Below are 17,902 nucleotides of genomic sequence, written 5' to 3'. Positions count from 1 at the left end.
CTTTTTGTTCAGCACAAAAAACTACTCGGTCAACGTGTTGTCAGTTTTGTAAAATAACCGTCCTATCTCCGTGCCTATGACGAAGAAGTCTTGAAAATTCAAGAGGGTAGAAAAGAGGTTAGAAAAGAGGTTATATCTAACCTTCTACCCTAAACATTATTTTTGTCTGATTTTACGAAGAAGTCTTGACAAAACATTTACGAAGAAGTCTTGACAAAACATTTACGAAGAAGTCTTGACAAAACATTTACGAAGAAGTCTTGACAAAACATTTACGAAGAAGTCTTGACAAAACATGAAAACATATATAATTTGTGAAAAGCTCCTGGAAGACCCGTATATAAGAACTTCATTTATGTGGGCTAGAGGGCGCAACGCGCCTGGAAGCCCGCCCCAAGAAAAAAAAAACTTCATTATATCAATCATCCTCAGGGCTAGAAGGCACGAAGTGCCTGGAAGCCCCACTCCCTTTTTTTTTTTTTTCCTTACATTATTTATCTTATTTCAATAGTGATAAAAATCAACTATATTTTGTAAGATCTTAAAAAGTGACAAAAATGGAAAACTACATTAAATTTATTTATAAGGATACAAAATTATATGTCATTCCACCAAGAGCGGTTAAAGCATTAACACTTTATTTATATATATCTCACAAGCTAAGTTTACCTCTAAACACATTCGAATTAACAACAAATAACTACATCATACTGGGATTTATTCCTTATTCATCTAGTTATTATAAGATTTACAACCCCATGAAAATTTAAAATTTTGTCAAAAATAGTGAATGTACCTTTTTTCTAACACAACTATCAATAAATTGTAATATCATTATACTATATATTAATATGAATTTTTATAGAAAAGCTTTATTTTTTTCTCAATTTTTAATTTCATTTCAGTCTCTAAACTTTCTTACTATGTAAAAACGTATTATTATAGTAATAAAATAAAATACATGTTTATTCGATCTCGTATTTCAAAAAAATAAAATTACTTATATAAAAAGATTCTCTTTAGTCAACTTTCTTTTTGAATCTCTAATAAGTTTTTACTGTTGCTTCTATATATTAAGTATTGATTCTTGTAGTAAAGAAAATCCGGAACGTTTATTTATTAGAATACTCGAACTTTGACTTACATATTACTAATTGTAATTATTTTCAAGAGCTATTTCTATTACTCCTACTTGTTCGGCTTAAAATCTGCTATATTGTTAAGATAAACTAAGTCTAAATTTTGAACCATTTTTTGAAGTTTAAAGTGTAATACATATCGATTTTTTATCCGAATTTAAGAATTGCTTCAAAGTTTTAGCGTGAAATCGTGCATTTTTTCTAATGAAATTGTTATTATAAGATAAGCAATCTGAGTTTTTTTGAATAATATGTCACTACACATGATAGAGCGTTACGTGCTGAAAAGTTACGCTTCGTTCTGAAAGTGGTAATGAAGTTTTATTAGAATTCATCAAAAAAACGTATGAAAATAATCGTATGTCAAAATGTGAGCACTTCTCAAAATTTGCTCACATTTTGACTATTTTTGTGAGATCTTCCTCACAATTTTTTTGACAAACGTACAAAAAAGTGCCAAAATGTGAGCAAATGTGAGCAATTTTTATATCTCGAATTTTCTAGACATAAAGAAGTTGTTTACCGAGTTTTAGCTCTTATCTCTAACAAAAAATTAATTTTTAAAAAAATGACCGAATACGTTTCACAGCGAGAAAAAAATAAAAGGCAAGATAGAATTTTCTAGACATAAAGAAGTTGTTTACCGAGTTTTAGCTCTTATCTCTAACAAAAAATTAATTTTTAAAAAAATGACCGAATACGTTTCACAGCGAGAAAAAAATAAAAGGCAAGATAGAATTTTCTAGCCATAAAGAAGTTGTCTACCAAGTGTCAGCTGTTACTTCTTCTCAATACTGATATAAAATAAAAATCTTTATTATTTATTTAACCTTTATTGTTTCATTAAACTTCATTTATTTTATATTATAGTTTTATTCTTTTAGCTACTTGTAAAATAATCTAATTTTATATCATCATTTTACCGGATTATTCTTCAGTACATCGATTGTGTATCTAAAATAATATCATTATCCTTATTCTGTTTTTTCCAAAATTCTTTTAAATATCTTTTTTGGTTAGATTACTTTATACTTTTTACTTTTATTTTTTAATTTCAAAAAAAAATTTGGTGATTGTTCTATTCTGTTACAATGTGCATTATCATATTCTAATGAATTATTCATTACATACATTTAAAAAAACTTGTTAAAAATGAAATTAAAAAATTATGTTTATTATTACGCTGTGAATGTGTCAACAGCGGTCATGCCTGTATCTGTATCCCATATTTGCCACAACCTTTCTGTATCTGCATTTGTGTATTTCGGTTTCAGCTGATACATTTGATTTGGCGTGTAATTTGTTCCAGTTAATGGATTAATTGGGAGATCTTCATGCGGTGTGTTATTATTGTACTCCCAAATAAAGGCAGGAATAGCCTGAATGCTTTGGCAGCGCTCCAATGTCGGCCAGAATCTCTCAATCTTCCCATTTTGGTAGGGAGAATGAGAGTCTGTATGCCGCCATTGGACGCCCCAAAGATCAAGTAGATCTTGAAAGGCTCCCCTATTTTCTGAACCGTTATCGGTCCAGAAACAATAAGGGGCGCCAAATTCAATGAAGGCGGAAGCCGCAACGTTCGCTGTCGTCGCTGCCAGCATATCTGGTATTTGTATACACGCTAGGACTTTGCGGCTAAAATCGTCGATTATGCCATAAATATACTGGCCACGAACACCCCTAAAATAATGAACATCTGCGTGCCAGATAAGATTGGGTGAAAGCGCCCAATATCTTACTGCTGTTTCTGGCCCGGCATGCTCTAATCGCGTCTTGGTGAAATGATTTTCTTTGAAGTATCTGCGTACTTCTCTATAAGATACATCAATTTGTTGTAATTTCAAACGTTTCCATTGTTTTGTTTGACCACAGGGAAAGGCCCAGTGGTCATGTATCACAGCAAGAGCTTTGATTTGGTCGTAGGGATTGACCCTACGACCTTTCTTGCCTTTAGGCAATGGGATATTCTGTAAGCTAAATTGATTTTGTAAAAAAGATTTTGAAACATCTAAATATTTGAAATCATTTGATTGAAGGGTTGGGGCGATGGGAACATGGGTGCAAGCTTCTTCCCATGTCATTTTACCTTTTTCAATCTGATTGGAAATACCAATTAGGTAAATTCGATCGACATACCCTTTGTAAGGATTCATTCTAATGAAGTACGTTAACAATCAAAATATTCTATAAGTGTGTAGTATGGAATTCAAAAGAATAAAGAAAATGGTAACGTAAATAAACGTATTATGAAAAAATTGATAATTAAAATGAAAAAAATAAAAAAAAATAAGTAAAGTGACTGGAAATGAAAATTAAAATCAGTGTAAAGTTTTATTTTTTTCTCGCTGTGAAACGTATTCGGTCATTTTTTTAAAAATTAATTTTTTGTTAGAGATAAGAGCTAAAACTCGGTAAACAACTTCTTTATGTCTAGAAAATTCTATCTTGCCTTTTATTTTTTTCTCGCTGTGAAACGTATTCGGTCATTTTTTTAAAAATTAATTTTTTGTTAGAGATAAGAGCTAAAACTCGGTAAACAACTTCTTTATGTCTAGAAAATTCTATCTTGCCTTTTATTTTTTTCTCGCTGTGAAACGTATTCGGTCATTTTTTTAAAAATTAATTTTTTGTTAGAGATAAGAGCTAAAACTTTGCAGACAACTCCCCCATGTCTAGCAAATTTAACATTCGTCTCCCATTTTTATATATTTGGTTTAGAATGTTCGAAAATGCGTAATATGGTCATTAATATTAATTGAAAAGAACCTTGAATTAATTCAATCTGATCTCACAAAATATTTTAAATTACAAACTTTGTAGTTTGAATAGATAATTAGTATTAAACTCAAATAACTAGTTTATTTTTGAATAAAAATTATTTGAATTTATTCAATTTTGTGAATTTTCCTTCAAAAATCAAGTTTAAATATCTTATTTGCCGTATAATTATAAATACAATGAAACATATTCGAAATTGAAAAGAATGACTTTTTCTGTTCTTTCAATCATTCAATTTGAATTTTGCAATATTGGATTTCTCATTAAATGCCTATTAAAAACAACAAGCAATTTAACTTACATTCAAATTTATTTGTGTTATATTCAATCTTCTCAAAACTTATAATTTTCGGCTATAGCATGATTATATGCTATATAATATAATAAACCTATAATAGTATCATTCTTTCAATTATTTGAAGAGAAAACCGAAAAAATCTATTTTCGGTCTATAACAATTACACATTTCATCCAAAATAACGTGCTTTTTCTATCCGCTCATTTCAACTTTTATCGGCACGCAGCTTAACTCAATTTTGATGTTTTTTCGCATTAACATGCAGCCCATATTAAATCCTGCATTTTACTGACATTATACCAGTTTATTTGAGAATTATGATTCTTTGATATCTCTTGTTTTAATTTAAATACATATAGTGAAGTTTCGTATGCTTATGGACATTTGAGATTTTTATTCCAAAAACGAATATCGCTTATTGTCAATGAAATATATTTTCATTCAAGATGAAGAATGCATAATTCAATCATAATCTACTATTTCCAAATTGTTTTTGCATTTAGACATTAATTTGATAAAGAATATTATCTTTCGAAATAAAATATTATCAAATCAAAACATGCCATAATACATATCTTCAAATAAAGCATCTGTTAAATAGAATATGTACAACTCATTACATGTTTGAATCTCTAAAAGTGACGAAAATGAAACCTTGATATATGCAGGAAGACAAATTTTAAATGTAAAGGGGTTTAGCTCAATGGGAGAGCGCAGATAAAATCTTTAGTATTGATAGTAAGATTTCTTACATCAAACGTTCAGATTTATAATCCTGAAATCTTGGTTCAACTCCAAGAACTCCTATTTTTGGTTTTTCCTTTTTGATATTTCAGTGTGGGAAGGTATATTAGCGATATTTTTTGATATTTAATAATCTAGCATATGCAGCAATCTTATATATAAATTAGATTAATCATGACATAATTTCAATCAAGTAGAATTTTTTAACCATCAACATTTTTCATTCAAAAATTGAATTAGTTGTCAAATTTGTAATTGATCTTAAAAGTGTAATAAACAGAAATTCATCAAAAGTGACAGCTCTCAATTTTTTGACATCTGTAAATTCTAAATTGAATGAGAAAAATGAAATAATACTAAGCATAATACAATATTCTAGATTTAATTATAATTAGGAAAAAGTTAGTTTTGAGAGTACTTTTCATAGGCATATAGAATGAAATCTTCTGAAAAATAATATCACATAAACTCATATTATTTTTTAATATATAACTATTTTAAAAAAAAAAAAAAAAAAAAAAAAAAAAAAAGGTAGTGGGGCTTCCAGGCACTTCGTGCCTTCTAGCCCCGAAGATGTTTAGTATAAATGAAGTTTTATTCGGAAAATTGTTAGTCTTCTTGGTCGAAAACATTATATAATGTTTCACTTTTCACAAATTATATATGTTTTCATGTTTTGTCAAGACTTCTTCGTAAATGTTTTGTCAAGACTTCTTCGTAAATGTTTTGTCAAGACTTCTTCGTAAATGTTTTGTCAAGACTTCTTCGTAAATGTTTTGTCAAGACTTCTTCGTAAATGTTTTGTCAAGACTTCTTCGTAAATGTTTTGTCAAGACTTCTTCGTAAATTTTTGTCAAGACTTCTTCGTAAATGTTTTGTCAGACTTCTTCGTAAATGTTTTGTCAAGACTTCTTCGTAAATGTTTTGTCAAGACTTCTTCGTAAAATCAGACAAAAATAATTTTAGGTGAAGAGGTGAGATTTCACCTTTTTCACCTCATTTCTCACCTCTTGAATTTTCATGAAATTTACACCAAAAATATATTTTAGGTGAAGAGGTGAGATTTCACCTGTTTTTTCACCTAATTTTTCACCTCTTGAATTTTCATGAAATTTACACCAAAAATATATTTTAGGTGAAGAGGTGAGATTTCACCTGTTTTTTCACCTAATTTTTCACCCTCTTGAATTTTCATGAAATTTACACCAAAAATATACTACTAGGGTCATTTACGAAGAAATCTCAACAAAGTCTTTACGATGAAATCTTGACAAAACATAGACAAGAAAGTTCATGAGAAATTAGATGAAGAAGTCTTAACAAAGTCTTTACGAAGAAATTCATGAAAATTCAAGAGGTGAGAAATGAGGTGAAAAAAGAGGTGAAATCTCACCTCTTCACCTAAAATATATTTTTGGGTCATTTACGAAGAAATCTCAACAAAGTCTTTACGAAGAAATCTCAACAAAGTCTTTACGAAGAAGTCACAATAAAGTCTTTACGAAGAAGTCTTAACAAAGTCTTTACGAAGAAATTCATGAAAATTCAACGGGTGAGAATGAGGTGAGAAACAGGTGACATCTCACCTCATATGTCCTTACTGAAAAAGTATTGTTCCATCTGAAGTTCTTATATACGGGTCTTCCAGGAGCTTTTCACAAAATATATATGTTTTCATGTTTTGTCACTTTTCTGTCACTTTTCAGGTAAAAACATTTTTATTATTATATATATAAAATGAATTTTACAAAACCACCGTTACCCTTCTTTGGAAATAAGAGTAGATGTAAAGATATTCTATTGAGAGAACTTAAGAAACTACCGAATGGTCTAACATTTGTAGACTTGTTCGGTGGAAGTTTCTATATATCTCATTTGTGCCATACAATATTTCCTGACTCAAAGATTATATGCAATGACTTCGACAACTATATGAACCGTCTCAAACATATACCAGACACAAACAAAATATTGAAAGAGTTAAAAGAAAAGATACCTATAGGTAAGATGGAACGTATACCATTAGATAAAAAAATACTGTCAGAGAGGTTTTGAAAAAGGCAGAGTATATTGACTGGGATAGTATATCTGCTAGACTATTATATAGTGGTGCTATAAGAGTTCATGACATTGAAACACTTATGTCAAAAGTTTTATATCTTAACTATACAAATGTTTTCAAAGAGAACAGAAAAATATATTGAGGGTATAGAGTTTGTGAGATGTCATTGGACAGAGTTGTATGAAAAATATAAAGACAAGGAAAATGTTTTCTTTATAGTGGACCCGCCGTTCTATAACACATGGGATTTTCAATACCAAGTAGACTGGACTTTGAGAGACTCTTTAGAAACTTTAGACGTTTACATAACCATCCATGCTTTTACTTTACATCCGATAAAAGTGGTTTGGAAAGTGTCATGAGATGGTTAGAGGACATACATGACTATGAGTTTATATATGACAAGATAGAATATGAGAGAGGTCCTAACTGGAGAAAGTGTCACAATAAAGAAATTTTACTAGTAAGTAAATGTGGTTTGAAATAGGACTACTTGTTTTAGGTTTTTTCCATTGTGTCATTATTTATTTGACGTGGCAGAAAGATATAGAGAATATGAAGATGAACCAATGCCTGCAAATGTTCAGTATATGTACTCGTAAGAGATATTTTTATCTAATATTAAATGGACGCACAGAACTTAGCGAATGCACAGCAACCGGACAACCAAACCCAGAGAATATTCCAAATGAAGTTAGAATACAAACTGCAATGGCAAACTATGGTCAGTGCCAACAGATGTACAAATGCAAACTGCCATGTCAAATGACGCTGCGTTAGGTTTGCCACCATGGTATGCAAATATGAGATGGAAAGAGTTTTATACAAACCCTGAAGTGGGATATAAACAACTTTATGCAGATGACGCGAACACAGGAGTTGACCCAGAATATGTTTTCTACCAGAGGAGAAATAGAATGTATGAGCTCCAGTTAAAGAATGCTATGGAACTCAACAGGAAACGTAAGAGACTAGGCGGACATTAGATTTTACATATAGTAAAATGGGTTTCTTCAGTAGTATTGGAAACTTCTTCAGAAGAGTCGGAAGAGGTATATGGAATGGAATAAAAACCGTAGGAAGAGGAATTTGGAACGGAGTCAAAAATATTGGTAAAAGAGTAGGTCAGTTCGTTGGTATTTATACCTAAAGACCCTGAACCAGAAGAACAAGCTCCTGTTATACAACAGCCTGAACCTGCACCACAGTCAAGTTGGCAACCAAAATCCAACACCTCAACCGTATTAAAAATTATATTTTTACCGTTCGATAGTAGTTGTATATGAAACTAAGTTCTAAGTAAAACGCATGGTATAATGGAATTATTCTTTTTCTTCCATCTGTAGTAAACCATACTTGAAAGTCTGAAATACTTCCACTTGGTGGTTCGTATAACTTTGTAGGTTTTTCGTAAAAGTCATTTGCCAAGCATAAAAAAGAGTTTGTGCACAGAAAATGAAGCATGAACTATAATAGCATCTGAGTCGAAAACATCTTTAAATAAATATGGTTCATCTCTTGCATATCGACTGTAAATATTTGCTAAAGGAAGTTCGACTTTCTGATTTAACATTCTTTGCAAATAATACCATGACATTGCAGTGAATTCTGTATATATTTGTTCGTCTTTCTTTGGATTGTCTTCGTAGATTTGAAATGACACTTGTGAATTTTGTTTGTCATATACAATTCTCACATAAAGTGTGCTCTCGGTATTTGCATATTCATCAGCATATTTGCATAACATGAATTTATTTTATCTTCTATATTTTTTAACGCAGTCTGTAGAGAAGATGAAAGGTCAACTTGTATTAGCTCAATTTCTTCCCACATTTTTCGTTTCCCTTCAGATATATAATCTATATGAAACCTTACAATAAATGGAAAACTTTTATCTTCTACAGACACAAACTTCATTCTACGAAAGCCAATAGCTTTTGTGACAGATGGGTCTCTTAGCCATCTTAATGGGTAGTCAAAACGATAGCCTTCATGCTTTACGGTCTCTGTCTCAAACTTTTGACCGACATTAGTAAAAAGTTCATCTAATGGTTTAGTTGTAGCAACTCTTGAATTTTCTTTTTCTATTGGAAGCATATTTTATCTAGAATAAAAATGTCAAATGAAACAGCGTCTATGAGAGAAATACAACACAACCGACAACTCATTATGCAAGCTCTAAATAAGAACACAACAAACTTTTCAAACTATTCTAAGATATCTGAGTCATTGAAAGAAGGAAACTTAAAACTGACATTAAACCCAATGACAGATGAGTTTCTGTTTCAAGACAATAAGAACCATACTGTCTGTATAAATCCAACAAAAGGAACTTTAAACGAGAAACCTATAAATGAACTTCTTTTGAAAGCAGATATTGACAACAAAGCTGACAAAGAATATGTCATTGAAAAAGTTCAAGAAGAACATGACAGAGCAGATGCAACATATGCAACGAAAGAACATACTCATCCTGAACTAGCGGACAAAACATATGTTGACAATAAAATGTCAAGTGAAGTGACAAGAGCTGAAAACGAATATTCTAAAAAGACTCATATACATACCATTGCAAATATTACAAACTTACAAGAAACCTTAAACAGGAAAAGTGACGTTGGACATACACATTCTATATCTGAAATAACAGACTTAAACGTTAGCCTTGAAAAGAAAGCTGACAAAACATATGTCAACAGTGAGTTAGAGGAGAAGGTAGATAGGGGTTGTATGGCTAGTGCGTTAGTGAAGAAGGCAGATAAGGAATATGTGGATGAAAAAGACAATGAAATTAAAGAAAGGGTTGAATGGTATAATGAACGGACATCTCGAAGATTTTAGAAGGTAAAGCCAATACAGGGTGGGTTTCAGGATGTTTAGACCTTAAAGCGGATAAGAACCATACACATACCATTGCAAATATTACAAACTTACAAGAAACCTTAAACAGGAAAAGTGACGTTGGACATACACACGATTTCTTCGCAACTGTTGGTATAGAAAATATTGAAGGAACGGTTGAAGAAACTGGTGGGGATGTATTAAATTGGAAACCTCCTAACTTTCCACAAGGTTTAACATCGGAAGAAGACATAACAACGATGAGATACATTAGATGTAGAAATGTCTATGTCATGGAGGATGAAAACAAAGTTAAATTCACTGCTCAAGATTTATATGATAAAAAAGCTGACAAAACATATGTTAACGATGAGTTAGATAAAAAAGCTGACAAAACAGAGCTTCAAACGTTAAAGACAGAAATACTTCAAACAGTATATCCTATAGGCTCTATTTATACGTCAATGAACTCTACCAGACCAGAAACAGTTCTGGGTTTTGGAACTTGGACTCAAATAGTCGACAGGTTTTTGTATTGTGCAAACTCTTCAAAGGAAACAGGTGGAAGTAAAACGATTTCAGGTGAAAATTTACCTGCACACAGTCACTACGTAGATTTAAGTACATCTCAAGCAGGTTGGCATAAGCATAAATTTTGGGATTGGCACGCCTTGAAAAAAGGTAAAGGATATGATGTTAAAGACGACGTTCAGTTTGCTATAAATTGTTTCTGGGGTGACACTCAGGGAGATGGAAACCATACACATCGCGTTTCGGGATATACGCAAACAACGGGACAAAGTAAAGACTACATGCCACCTTACATGACAGTTTACGCATGGTATAGAATTGCTTAGTCGTCATTTTCAACTTCTTTAGCATATTGGTCAGGAGTTGTCTTATATTTGTTAGGAACTGTCTTTGAAAGTATACCACCTTGAACTTTGACAAGTTTGAAACGAGGTCTGACAATAGTAGTTTTATCTTCTGCTTGCAGTGTGTACATTTTGCCATGTTTGCCTAAAACTTCATAATATTCTCTTGTATACTTTCTTCTATTTTACGAACACGAATGTGAGTACCTGTCGAGTTCCCATTGTTGTCATAGTCAATAGTATTTTCATATGGGTCGCGTTTAGGTATTTCTATTTTTACTTTGTCACCTTTCTTAAGTTTGAAGCCTGGCATTCTTTCTTGTTTGTCTCTTTTGACTAAACTATTAAATATATAGTCTTTCTCTAAGTCGGGGTTGTTTTTCATTTCTTCAGGGGAGTGGTTTCCCAAACCTTTTTGTTTACGGCTATTGTAAATATTTAAAACTTGTCTCATCTTTGCCTGGGAGAAGTGTCTATATTTGTCATCATATGACATTTCATTTGCTTCACCACCTTGTGGTTGGTTTAAGTCTCTTAAGATTTTTATACAACTGTCAATGACACCAAGAGCAGAATGGTTTTGGTCGACAATGAAATATTGGTTTACATTTTTTGAACGCAGATAGTTTTTAATATCGTCTGATTTGAAAGAACTTTCACAGTCAGATGTCAGTTTTGTTGGATGGTATTTGTCAACGAATATTGTCAAAGCAGTTTTCACATCTAAAATATTTTTGGACTGTAATGGTATGGCTTCACAGTATCTTGTGTTTTGACGACAAATATTAGCCAGTATGGAGGTCCATCTTCTCTATACCTCGGAATGTTTTCCAAGATATCCATAAACCAAGCATTTGGTGTTGAACTAAAGATTTTTATCATGAGTGCTTTTTTTGTTGCCTTAGAAACATAGGGGTCCTTGTTTGGATTCGTCATTTTTATCCTATAAGAAATGGGTTTATTTGGCGCGTTAGCAGGAGTTGCATCCAGATTTTTGCCCGCAGTGGAAAATAGCCAGAGGTGTATTTGGAGTTGGAAGGAAGATTTTGAGTACATTAGGTATACTGAAAGAGAAAGCACAACCTATTATACAAACTGTACAGAAAGGTTGGGATGTAGCACGAGATGCAGCAAATCTTATTCCAAATCCTGAAACAAGAGGAAAAGTTCAAGGATGGATGGACAATGTTTCCAGACAAGCAGGAAACTACTATAACAAAGCAAATGACTACTATAACCAAGCAGGACACTATATGGACCAAGGTGAAAGATTCTTTAACAGAGGATATAACCATGCACAACAGTGGGTAAACAATAACCAACCGCAACCACCTCAAACGTGGGGAATGTAAAGTTTTTTACTGAGATGAAATGAACAATACAGCATTGAGACAAATGGGCTCAAGATGGATTTGTCGGCTTCCAGCAGTTACACCACCACGTGTTTGTCAAGTTCTTCCTATACCTCAGGAAGTTTTAGACCGACTTAAAAAACAACAACAACCAGTTGAAAACAAACCAAACTAAAATTTTTTACTGAGATGAAATGACCGAAGAAGTTGAAACGGTAGATTTGACACCACAAACAAAAAGTTCAGAACCATTGTCAAAACCTGTCAAAGAACTTACAGATGAAGAGAAAAATTCAATAATAGAAAGTGCCAGGTCTGGAAATGCAAACCTAACTACAAAGTCACTTTTCATAGAAATGGAACGGCTAGTATCTCAAAAAAGAAACAGACTCTCACAAATAAAATATTGAAGTCTGAAGGAGTTTATGAGACAACAGATGGAAAAGTTTACTTCACTGACCAACAGTTCATTATAGAACATCTCATTGACTTAGAGTCGAAATATTCTAAACTTTACAACAAACACAAAAAGTTGAAAGGAAAACAAAAACAAATGGCATATGATATTTATGAAGATGTTGACGACACAACTGTTCCTGCAAGTGAAGTAAAGTCAGAGAAACCGAAAAGTGACGAAAAACAGATAGAAGAAGAGAAACCAAAAACTGAAGATAAACCAAAACCAAAGTTTAGTTTGGAAACTAAACCAAGTCAACCTTCATTAGCTGGTATGGGTTGGCGTCAAAGACTTTTGGTAGCTGGTGGCTATGTTAAGTAAAGGAAAAATATATTTTTTTATTTTTATTTGAACTGTACGCTGAGTTTGTTGGAACAGACCGTTGGGAAACTTGTTTGTTAGATGAGAAATAAAATATTGCATACCATTTTAAAACATTTATTTTAAAAATATATTTTTTTATTTTATTTGAAATGTACGCTGAGTTTGTTGGAGAAGACCGTTGGGAAACTTGTTTGTTAGATGAGAAATATGAAATTCACTGTTGTGAGTCATTTGAAGTCAGAAACAAAAAGACAAAAAGAGTTTTAAGCGAATGGGAGCAAAATGACGGATATGCTAGGATGAGGATTGGTGGAAAACACTATCTTAAACATGTTGTCATTGCAACTCATTTTATACCAAACCCTAACAATTTACCTTTTGTAGACCATATAAACCGTATAAGAAACGACAATAGACTTGAAAACTTACGTTGGGTCACTTGTTCTGAAAACAATAAGAACAAAAGCAAATTTAGAGATATTGTATTCGAATTTGTCGACGAATTAGAAGATGAAGCAATTGAAATTACAGACTATGGTAAGCATACGTTTGAGTTTTACTACTATAGCGAAGAACAGGACTCTTTCTACTTTTATACCGGCGTAAACTATAGGAAATTACAAGTATGTTTTACTAAGGAAGGCTGTGCTTATGTAAACGCTAGAGATACAGATGGAAAATACATTAGACTATATCTTAACAAATTCAAGAAGCTATATGGCATACCATTTTAAAACCATATATTTTTACATATATAAAATGCTTCAGGTTGAAAAACAAAGAACAAAAGTAGCAGATACAAAACCGTTAGACTATATCTTTACAAACGCTGGTAGGACTATTTCAGATGAAGAAATTTCATCCCGTACTTACAGGTTTGACTTTCCAATTCGTTGGCTTCAAAGTCCTTCAGATGCAAAGGCAATAGGATTTAGAAGAGTTTTGTTTTCAAATAGAACTAACGCTTTTATGTTCGCAGTATATTTTCATGGGCAGTATGAAGGTTCTGATGGTCTAATAGACAAATTTGATGAAATGAGAATCTTTACAATTCGTTCAGACGAAAGTCTTGAAAAAACTCTAAATGACTTTCAAACTCAAATAAACAAATACTACTGGGAATTTCAAGAAAAATACGATTCTTTACTAAATGGAACATACTATCTGAAACTAGAATATGACAAGATGAACTCCACAGTTTCATTTCAAAGGATTGAAAATAACCCTCCAAGAGATACACAGTTTTTATTTTGGGAAGTAGACAAACGTTCTTGGGCACAATTTCTTTCGGTACTAAACCAGAACGAACCATTACCACTGACGGTCCGTTTAAATTTATACGCCCACCAACAGATTTGACAGTTTATAGAAACGTGTTTGACCCTCAAAATGTTATGTGTCATGCAAGTTTCAGTTCAAGCAACAATAGTTTTCTATGTATCGGTAAGGACTTTTATGACTTTGCTTCTAAATTCTACGAACCACCTAGTAACAGTTTCTCTGACTTTCAAGTTTGGTTCACAACAAACGGTGTGCAGCATATTATACCATTGTACTATGACTTTTATCTCGAATTGTCTTTCATATACAACTACGGAAAAGTGCTGAAAAAGTATTGAAAAATATATTTTAGGGTAGAAGGGTATATCTACCCCGTTTTCTACCTCTTTTCTACCTCTTGAATTTTCATGAATTTCCTTAAGATAGAAAAAAATATATTTTAGTTTTATTTTTTTTAAGTTTGGTCATCCTTCACTGTATGACAAATATACTATATTTTACTTAAAAATATGCAAGCGGCTCATAGCTCAGTGGTATGGGCTACCTCGCTACAGACGTCGAAGACCTCGGTTCAAATCCGATTCGCGCAGGTTTTTTCCTTTTATGCAGTGAAATTTCATGTACATAGGTTACTTTGGTGTTAGACCTAGTGAAGAAAATAGAACGATATAAGTTTACATTTGTAAGGTTACTTTGGTGTTAGACCCTAGTGAAGAAAATAGAACGATAGGAGTTTACATTTGTAAAGTTGGACGATAAAAATCTCTGCTACTAGCAGTACTGCTACTGTCAGTAAAAGTACTGCTACTGTCAGTAAAAGTACTGCTACTGTCAGTAAAAGTACTGCTACTGTCAGAAAAAGTACTGCTACTGTCAGTAAAGTACTGCTACTGTCAGTAAAAGTACTGCTAGTTGCAGTAAAAAGGAAAATTTGAGAGGGTTTTCGACGATAAAGTACTGCTACTGTCAGTAAAGTACTGCTACTGTCAGTAAAAGTACTGCTACTGTCAGTAAAAGTACTGCTACTGTCAGTAGCAGTACTGCTAGTAGCAGAGATTTTTATCGTTGTGGTCCGACGGTTAAGCCACAAACGAATGTCCGACGTCCCACCAAAAAATATTTTTTTATTTTTATTGTAAGCAGAAATGTCAGTCGAAGCAAAAACGTTCACGAACAAATCTAATGGCGAAACATTCACAAAAGGCACTTACAACGGTATTGAAGTCTTACGTAGAGACAAGGATGGTTTATATAAATGCAACAAAGATGTGTCAGCAGTTTAGGAAAGACTTTAGAAGGTTGTTGGAAATAAGTCCTGGGAAGAGTATTTTAAGGCATTTTGTGAAGAATATACCAACCCGCGGAAAACAGCGGGTTGCTTTTTATACAAAGTTCATGCAGGAATTCCGGATGAAATCAAACAGGTTAGAGGAATGTATGTAGACCCAAGACTCGTAAACTATATTGCAATGTGGGCTTCTCCAAAATATTGTATAGCAGTTGGAAAAATTATGGACTCCATAGACAAGAAAGTTCATGAGAAGTTAGATGAAGAAGAACTTGAAGATACAGTAGAGAATGCAAAACCTTTGTTTGAAGAAGAAGTTAGAAAAATGCATGAAAAACAAATAGAACATGAACGTGAGATATGTTCTGGTTATAGAGATTCTCCATACGAACTAGACCAATGGGAACAAGAAGATTTAAAGAGAGAATTTAGAGAATATGAACTCGCTAAGATAGCATTAGAAGCTGCAGAAAAGAAGTTAAAAGTTTGGGGTCGTTTTGTACAAAAATATTGTGAGTAAATGAACCATTTTTTTTCGACAAAAATATATTTTTAGGGTAGATGGTTAGATCTAACCTCATTTCTAACCTCTTTTCTACCCTCGTAGAAAACACAACAAAACTCTTGAATTTTGTTGCTGAATTCAATAAAAATAATGTTTAGGTGAAGAGGTGAGATTTCACCTCTTTTTTCACCTGTTTTTTCACCCTCTTGAATTTTCCCGAAATAAAAAATAATAGTTGGTTTTTTTAAAAAAATATTTTTTTATTTTTATTGTAAGAACATGTTAGCAACAACAGCACCAAACTCGTTAGTCATGAACCCAACATCTATGTTAGTAGAGATGAAAAGCTTCATTCCTTCTTCATATACTTTCGAAACAGAAATCCAGAAGATAAAGCAAGAACTTTTAACAAATAATTTAGACTGTAGTGCGAAAGATGAAACAAATGAACAGTATCTTTATGAAATGCAGGACATTATTGACCATTTACCTAAACTACCTGAAATCCAACAACAAAAGCTCACTATTCCAGAATTCGATGAAATAGAAGTCAAAGCAACTGACTCAGTAGAAATAAAGAAGTTCATACGTAAGGTTAACTATGAGTTTCTTGGATTTCATTGCAACCACAAAGTTATGGACAAAGATTGCGATATGGTATATAAAAATGTTTCTGACATATACAAATCTGAAGAATTTAAGACCTACGACAACTTTGTTTCGTTAGTTGCAAAATGTGTATGGCAGATAAGAGATAAAGATAAAAGAGGTAAGGTATGGAACGAACAGATAAAACCAGTAACTTTTGAGTTAAAGAAAACCATTGACGCCTTAGTCATACTTGCAGGTAAGATTTCATGTACAATGCTAAAGAACCCACAATGTTCAAAATGTAAAGCAGCAATGAGGAATATAACTATTCTGTCAAAGAGATAGAACGTATGCGAAACGACTATGCTGACTTAAAGAAAGAAGCAGAGAAACCAGCAGAAGATAAAATGGACATGTTGACATTTCTAAACAAAAATATCCAACGCAGAAGATTTCCTTCTTTCAGATGTCAAGAAGAAGTATAAAGAAACCTTCGGCATAGTTAAAACATTCGATGTACTAAAAGAAGAAATAGAAGCTACGAAATTGTTTAGGATTTCAAATATACATCATACAATTCATGTAAAACGCTTATAAAATAACAGGTGAAAAAAGAGGTGAAAAAAGAGGTGAAATCTCACCTCTTCACCTAAACATTATTTTTGCTGAATTCAGCAACAAAATTCTGAGTAAAATTCTGAGTAAAATGGCTTGTGTCAAACCGTTGAGTTTTCACAAAATTTAAAAAATAACGTTTACCATGTGAAACGCTTATAAAATAACTGAGGTGAAAAAAGAGGTGAAAAAAGAGGTGAAATCTCACCTCTTCACCTAAAATATATTTTTGCTGAAAAAATGACCAAATTTCATGATATAACTGTATTTTTTTGACGAAGAGAACTTTTACACTTCGTAAAAAAATTCTATGAAATCATATCTTTTATACAAGATAGAAAAAATAAAATTAAAGTTAGTTTTATTTTTTTTTATTTTTTTATTTTGTATGTAAGAACAGGAAATGTTAAACATTGAGTTTGAAACAGTTAGAAAGATAGACAATAACACCAAAGTGGTTAGAATAGGTGATTTAAACGTAAGATACTCAAAGAAATACAACAAATATTCTTTGTCAGACATTATATCTCCATCTGGAAAGAAAACATCCCACGACTGGGTTAGAATTGCTTCTACTCAGAAAATTTTGACAAGAAATCCTGAGCTTTTGATATCGGTAAGATTTCATGGAACTACAGCATATCTCATTGACAAAAGTCTTATACCAGTAGTTTTGTTATGGGTAGACCCAGTTGTTGGATATAATTTCATAACATATGGTTCGTTCGATACGGAACGTTGCAGTGAAGGCT

General features: G+C 32.3%; 3 protein-coding genes, 1 non-coding gene and 4 pseudogenes across 8 annotated transcripts, besides 7 other annotated features; 7 read left to right on the top strand and 1 right to left on the bottom strand.

Annotated features, from left to right (window-relative positions):
• Positions 1-483: part of a mobile genetic element that runs on past the window's edge.
• Positions 483-701: a mobile genetic element.
• Position 702: 1 nt separating this feature from the next.
• Positions 703-1,632: a mobile genetic element.
• Positions 1,633-2,320: 688 nt separating this feature from the next.
• Positions 2,321-3,292: a mobile genetic element.
• A 242-nt stretch (positions 3,293-3,534) lies between these two features.
• Positions 3,535-4,372: a mobile genetic element.
• A 532-nt stretch (positions 4,373-4,904) lies between these two features.
• TVAGG3_0841300 lies at positions 4,905-5,022 on the top strand. The gene has a single exon. It is a non-coding gene; the product is annotated as a tRNA-Leu (tRNA).
• Positions 5,023-5,229: 207 nt separating this feature from the next.
• Positions 5,230-5,266: a mobile genetic element.
• A 193-nt stretch (positions 5,267-5,459) lies between these two features.
• Positions 5,460-17,902: part of a mobile genetic element that runs on past the window's edge.
• Positions 11,026-11,580, bottom strand: TVAGG3_0841280 (annotated as a pseudogene). The gene has a single exon. A coding segment is annotated over exon 1 (555 nt).
• TVAGG3_0841270 (uncharacterized protein) lies at positions 12,109-12,264 on the top strand (the record flags this gene model as incomplete). The annotated part of the gene is made up of 1 exon (XM_051248875.1): positions 12,109-12,264. The coding sequence occupies one exon, from the start codon at positions 12,109-12,111 to the stop codon at positions 12,262-12,264; it is 156 nt and encodes a 51-aa protein (XP_051084350.1).
• TVAGG3_0841260 lies at positions 12,284-12,867 on the top strand (annotated as a pseudogene). The gene has a single exon. A coding segment is annotated over exon 1 (584 nt).
• TVAGG3_0841250 (His-Me finger endonucleases family) lies at positions 13,170-13,604 on the top strand (the record flags this gene model as incomplete). Its single annotated transcript, XM_051248874.1, has 1 exon — positions 13,170-13,604. One exon carries the CDS (start codon positions 13,170-13,172, stop codon positions 13,602-13,604), a length of 435 nt encoding a protein of 144 aa, XP_051084349.1.
• Positions 13,840-14,489, top strand: TVAGG3_0841240 (annotated as a pseudogene). The gene has a single exon. A coding segment is annotated over exon 1 (650 nt).
• Positions 15,585-15,959, top strand: TVAGG3_0841230 (uncharacterized protein; the record flags this gene model as incomplete). Its single annotated transcript, XM_051248873.1, has 1 exon — positions 15,585-15,959. One exon carries the CDS (start codon positions 15,585-15,587, stop codon positions 15,957-15,959), a length of 375 nt encoding a protein of 124 aa, XP_051084348.1.
• Positions 16,224-17,024, top strand: TVAGG3_0841220 (annotated as a pseudogene). The gene has a single exon. A coding segment is annotated over exon 1 (801 nt).

Source organism: Trichomonas vaginalis, chromosome VI (genome assembly GCF_026262505.1).
Source record: "Trichomonas vaginalis G3 chromosome VI, whole genome shotgun sequence".
In the NCBI taxonomy this organism is placed as follows: domain Eukaryota; phylum Parabasalia; order Trichomonadida; family Trichomonadidae; genus Trichomonas; species Trichomonas vaginalis.
This window is presented reverse-complemented; position numbering and strand designations above follow the sequence as displayed.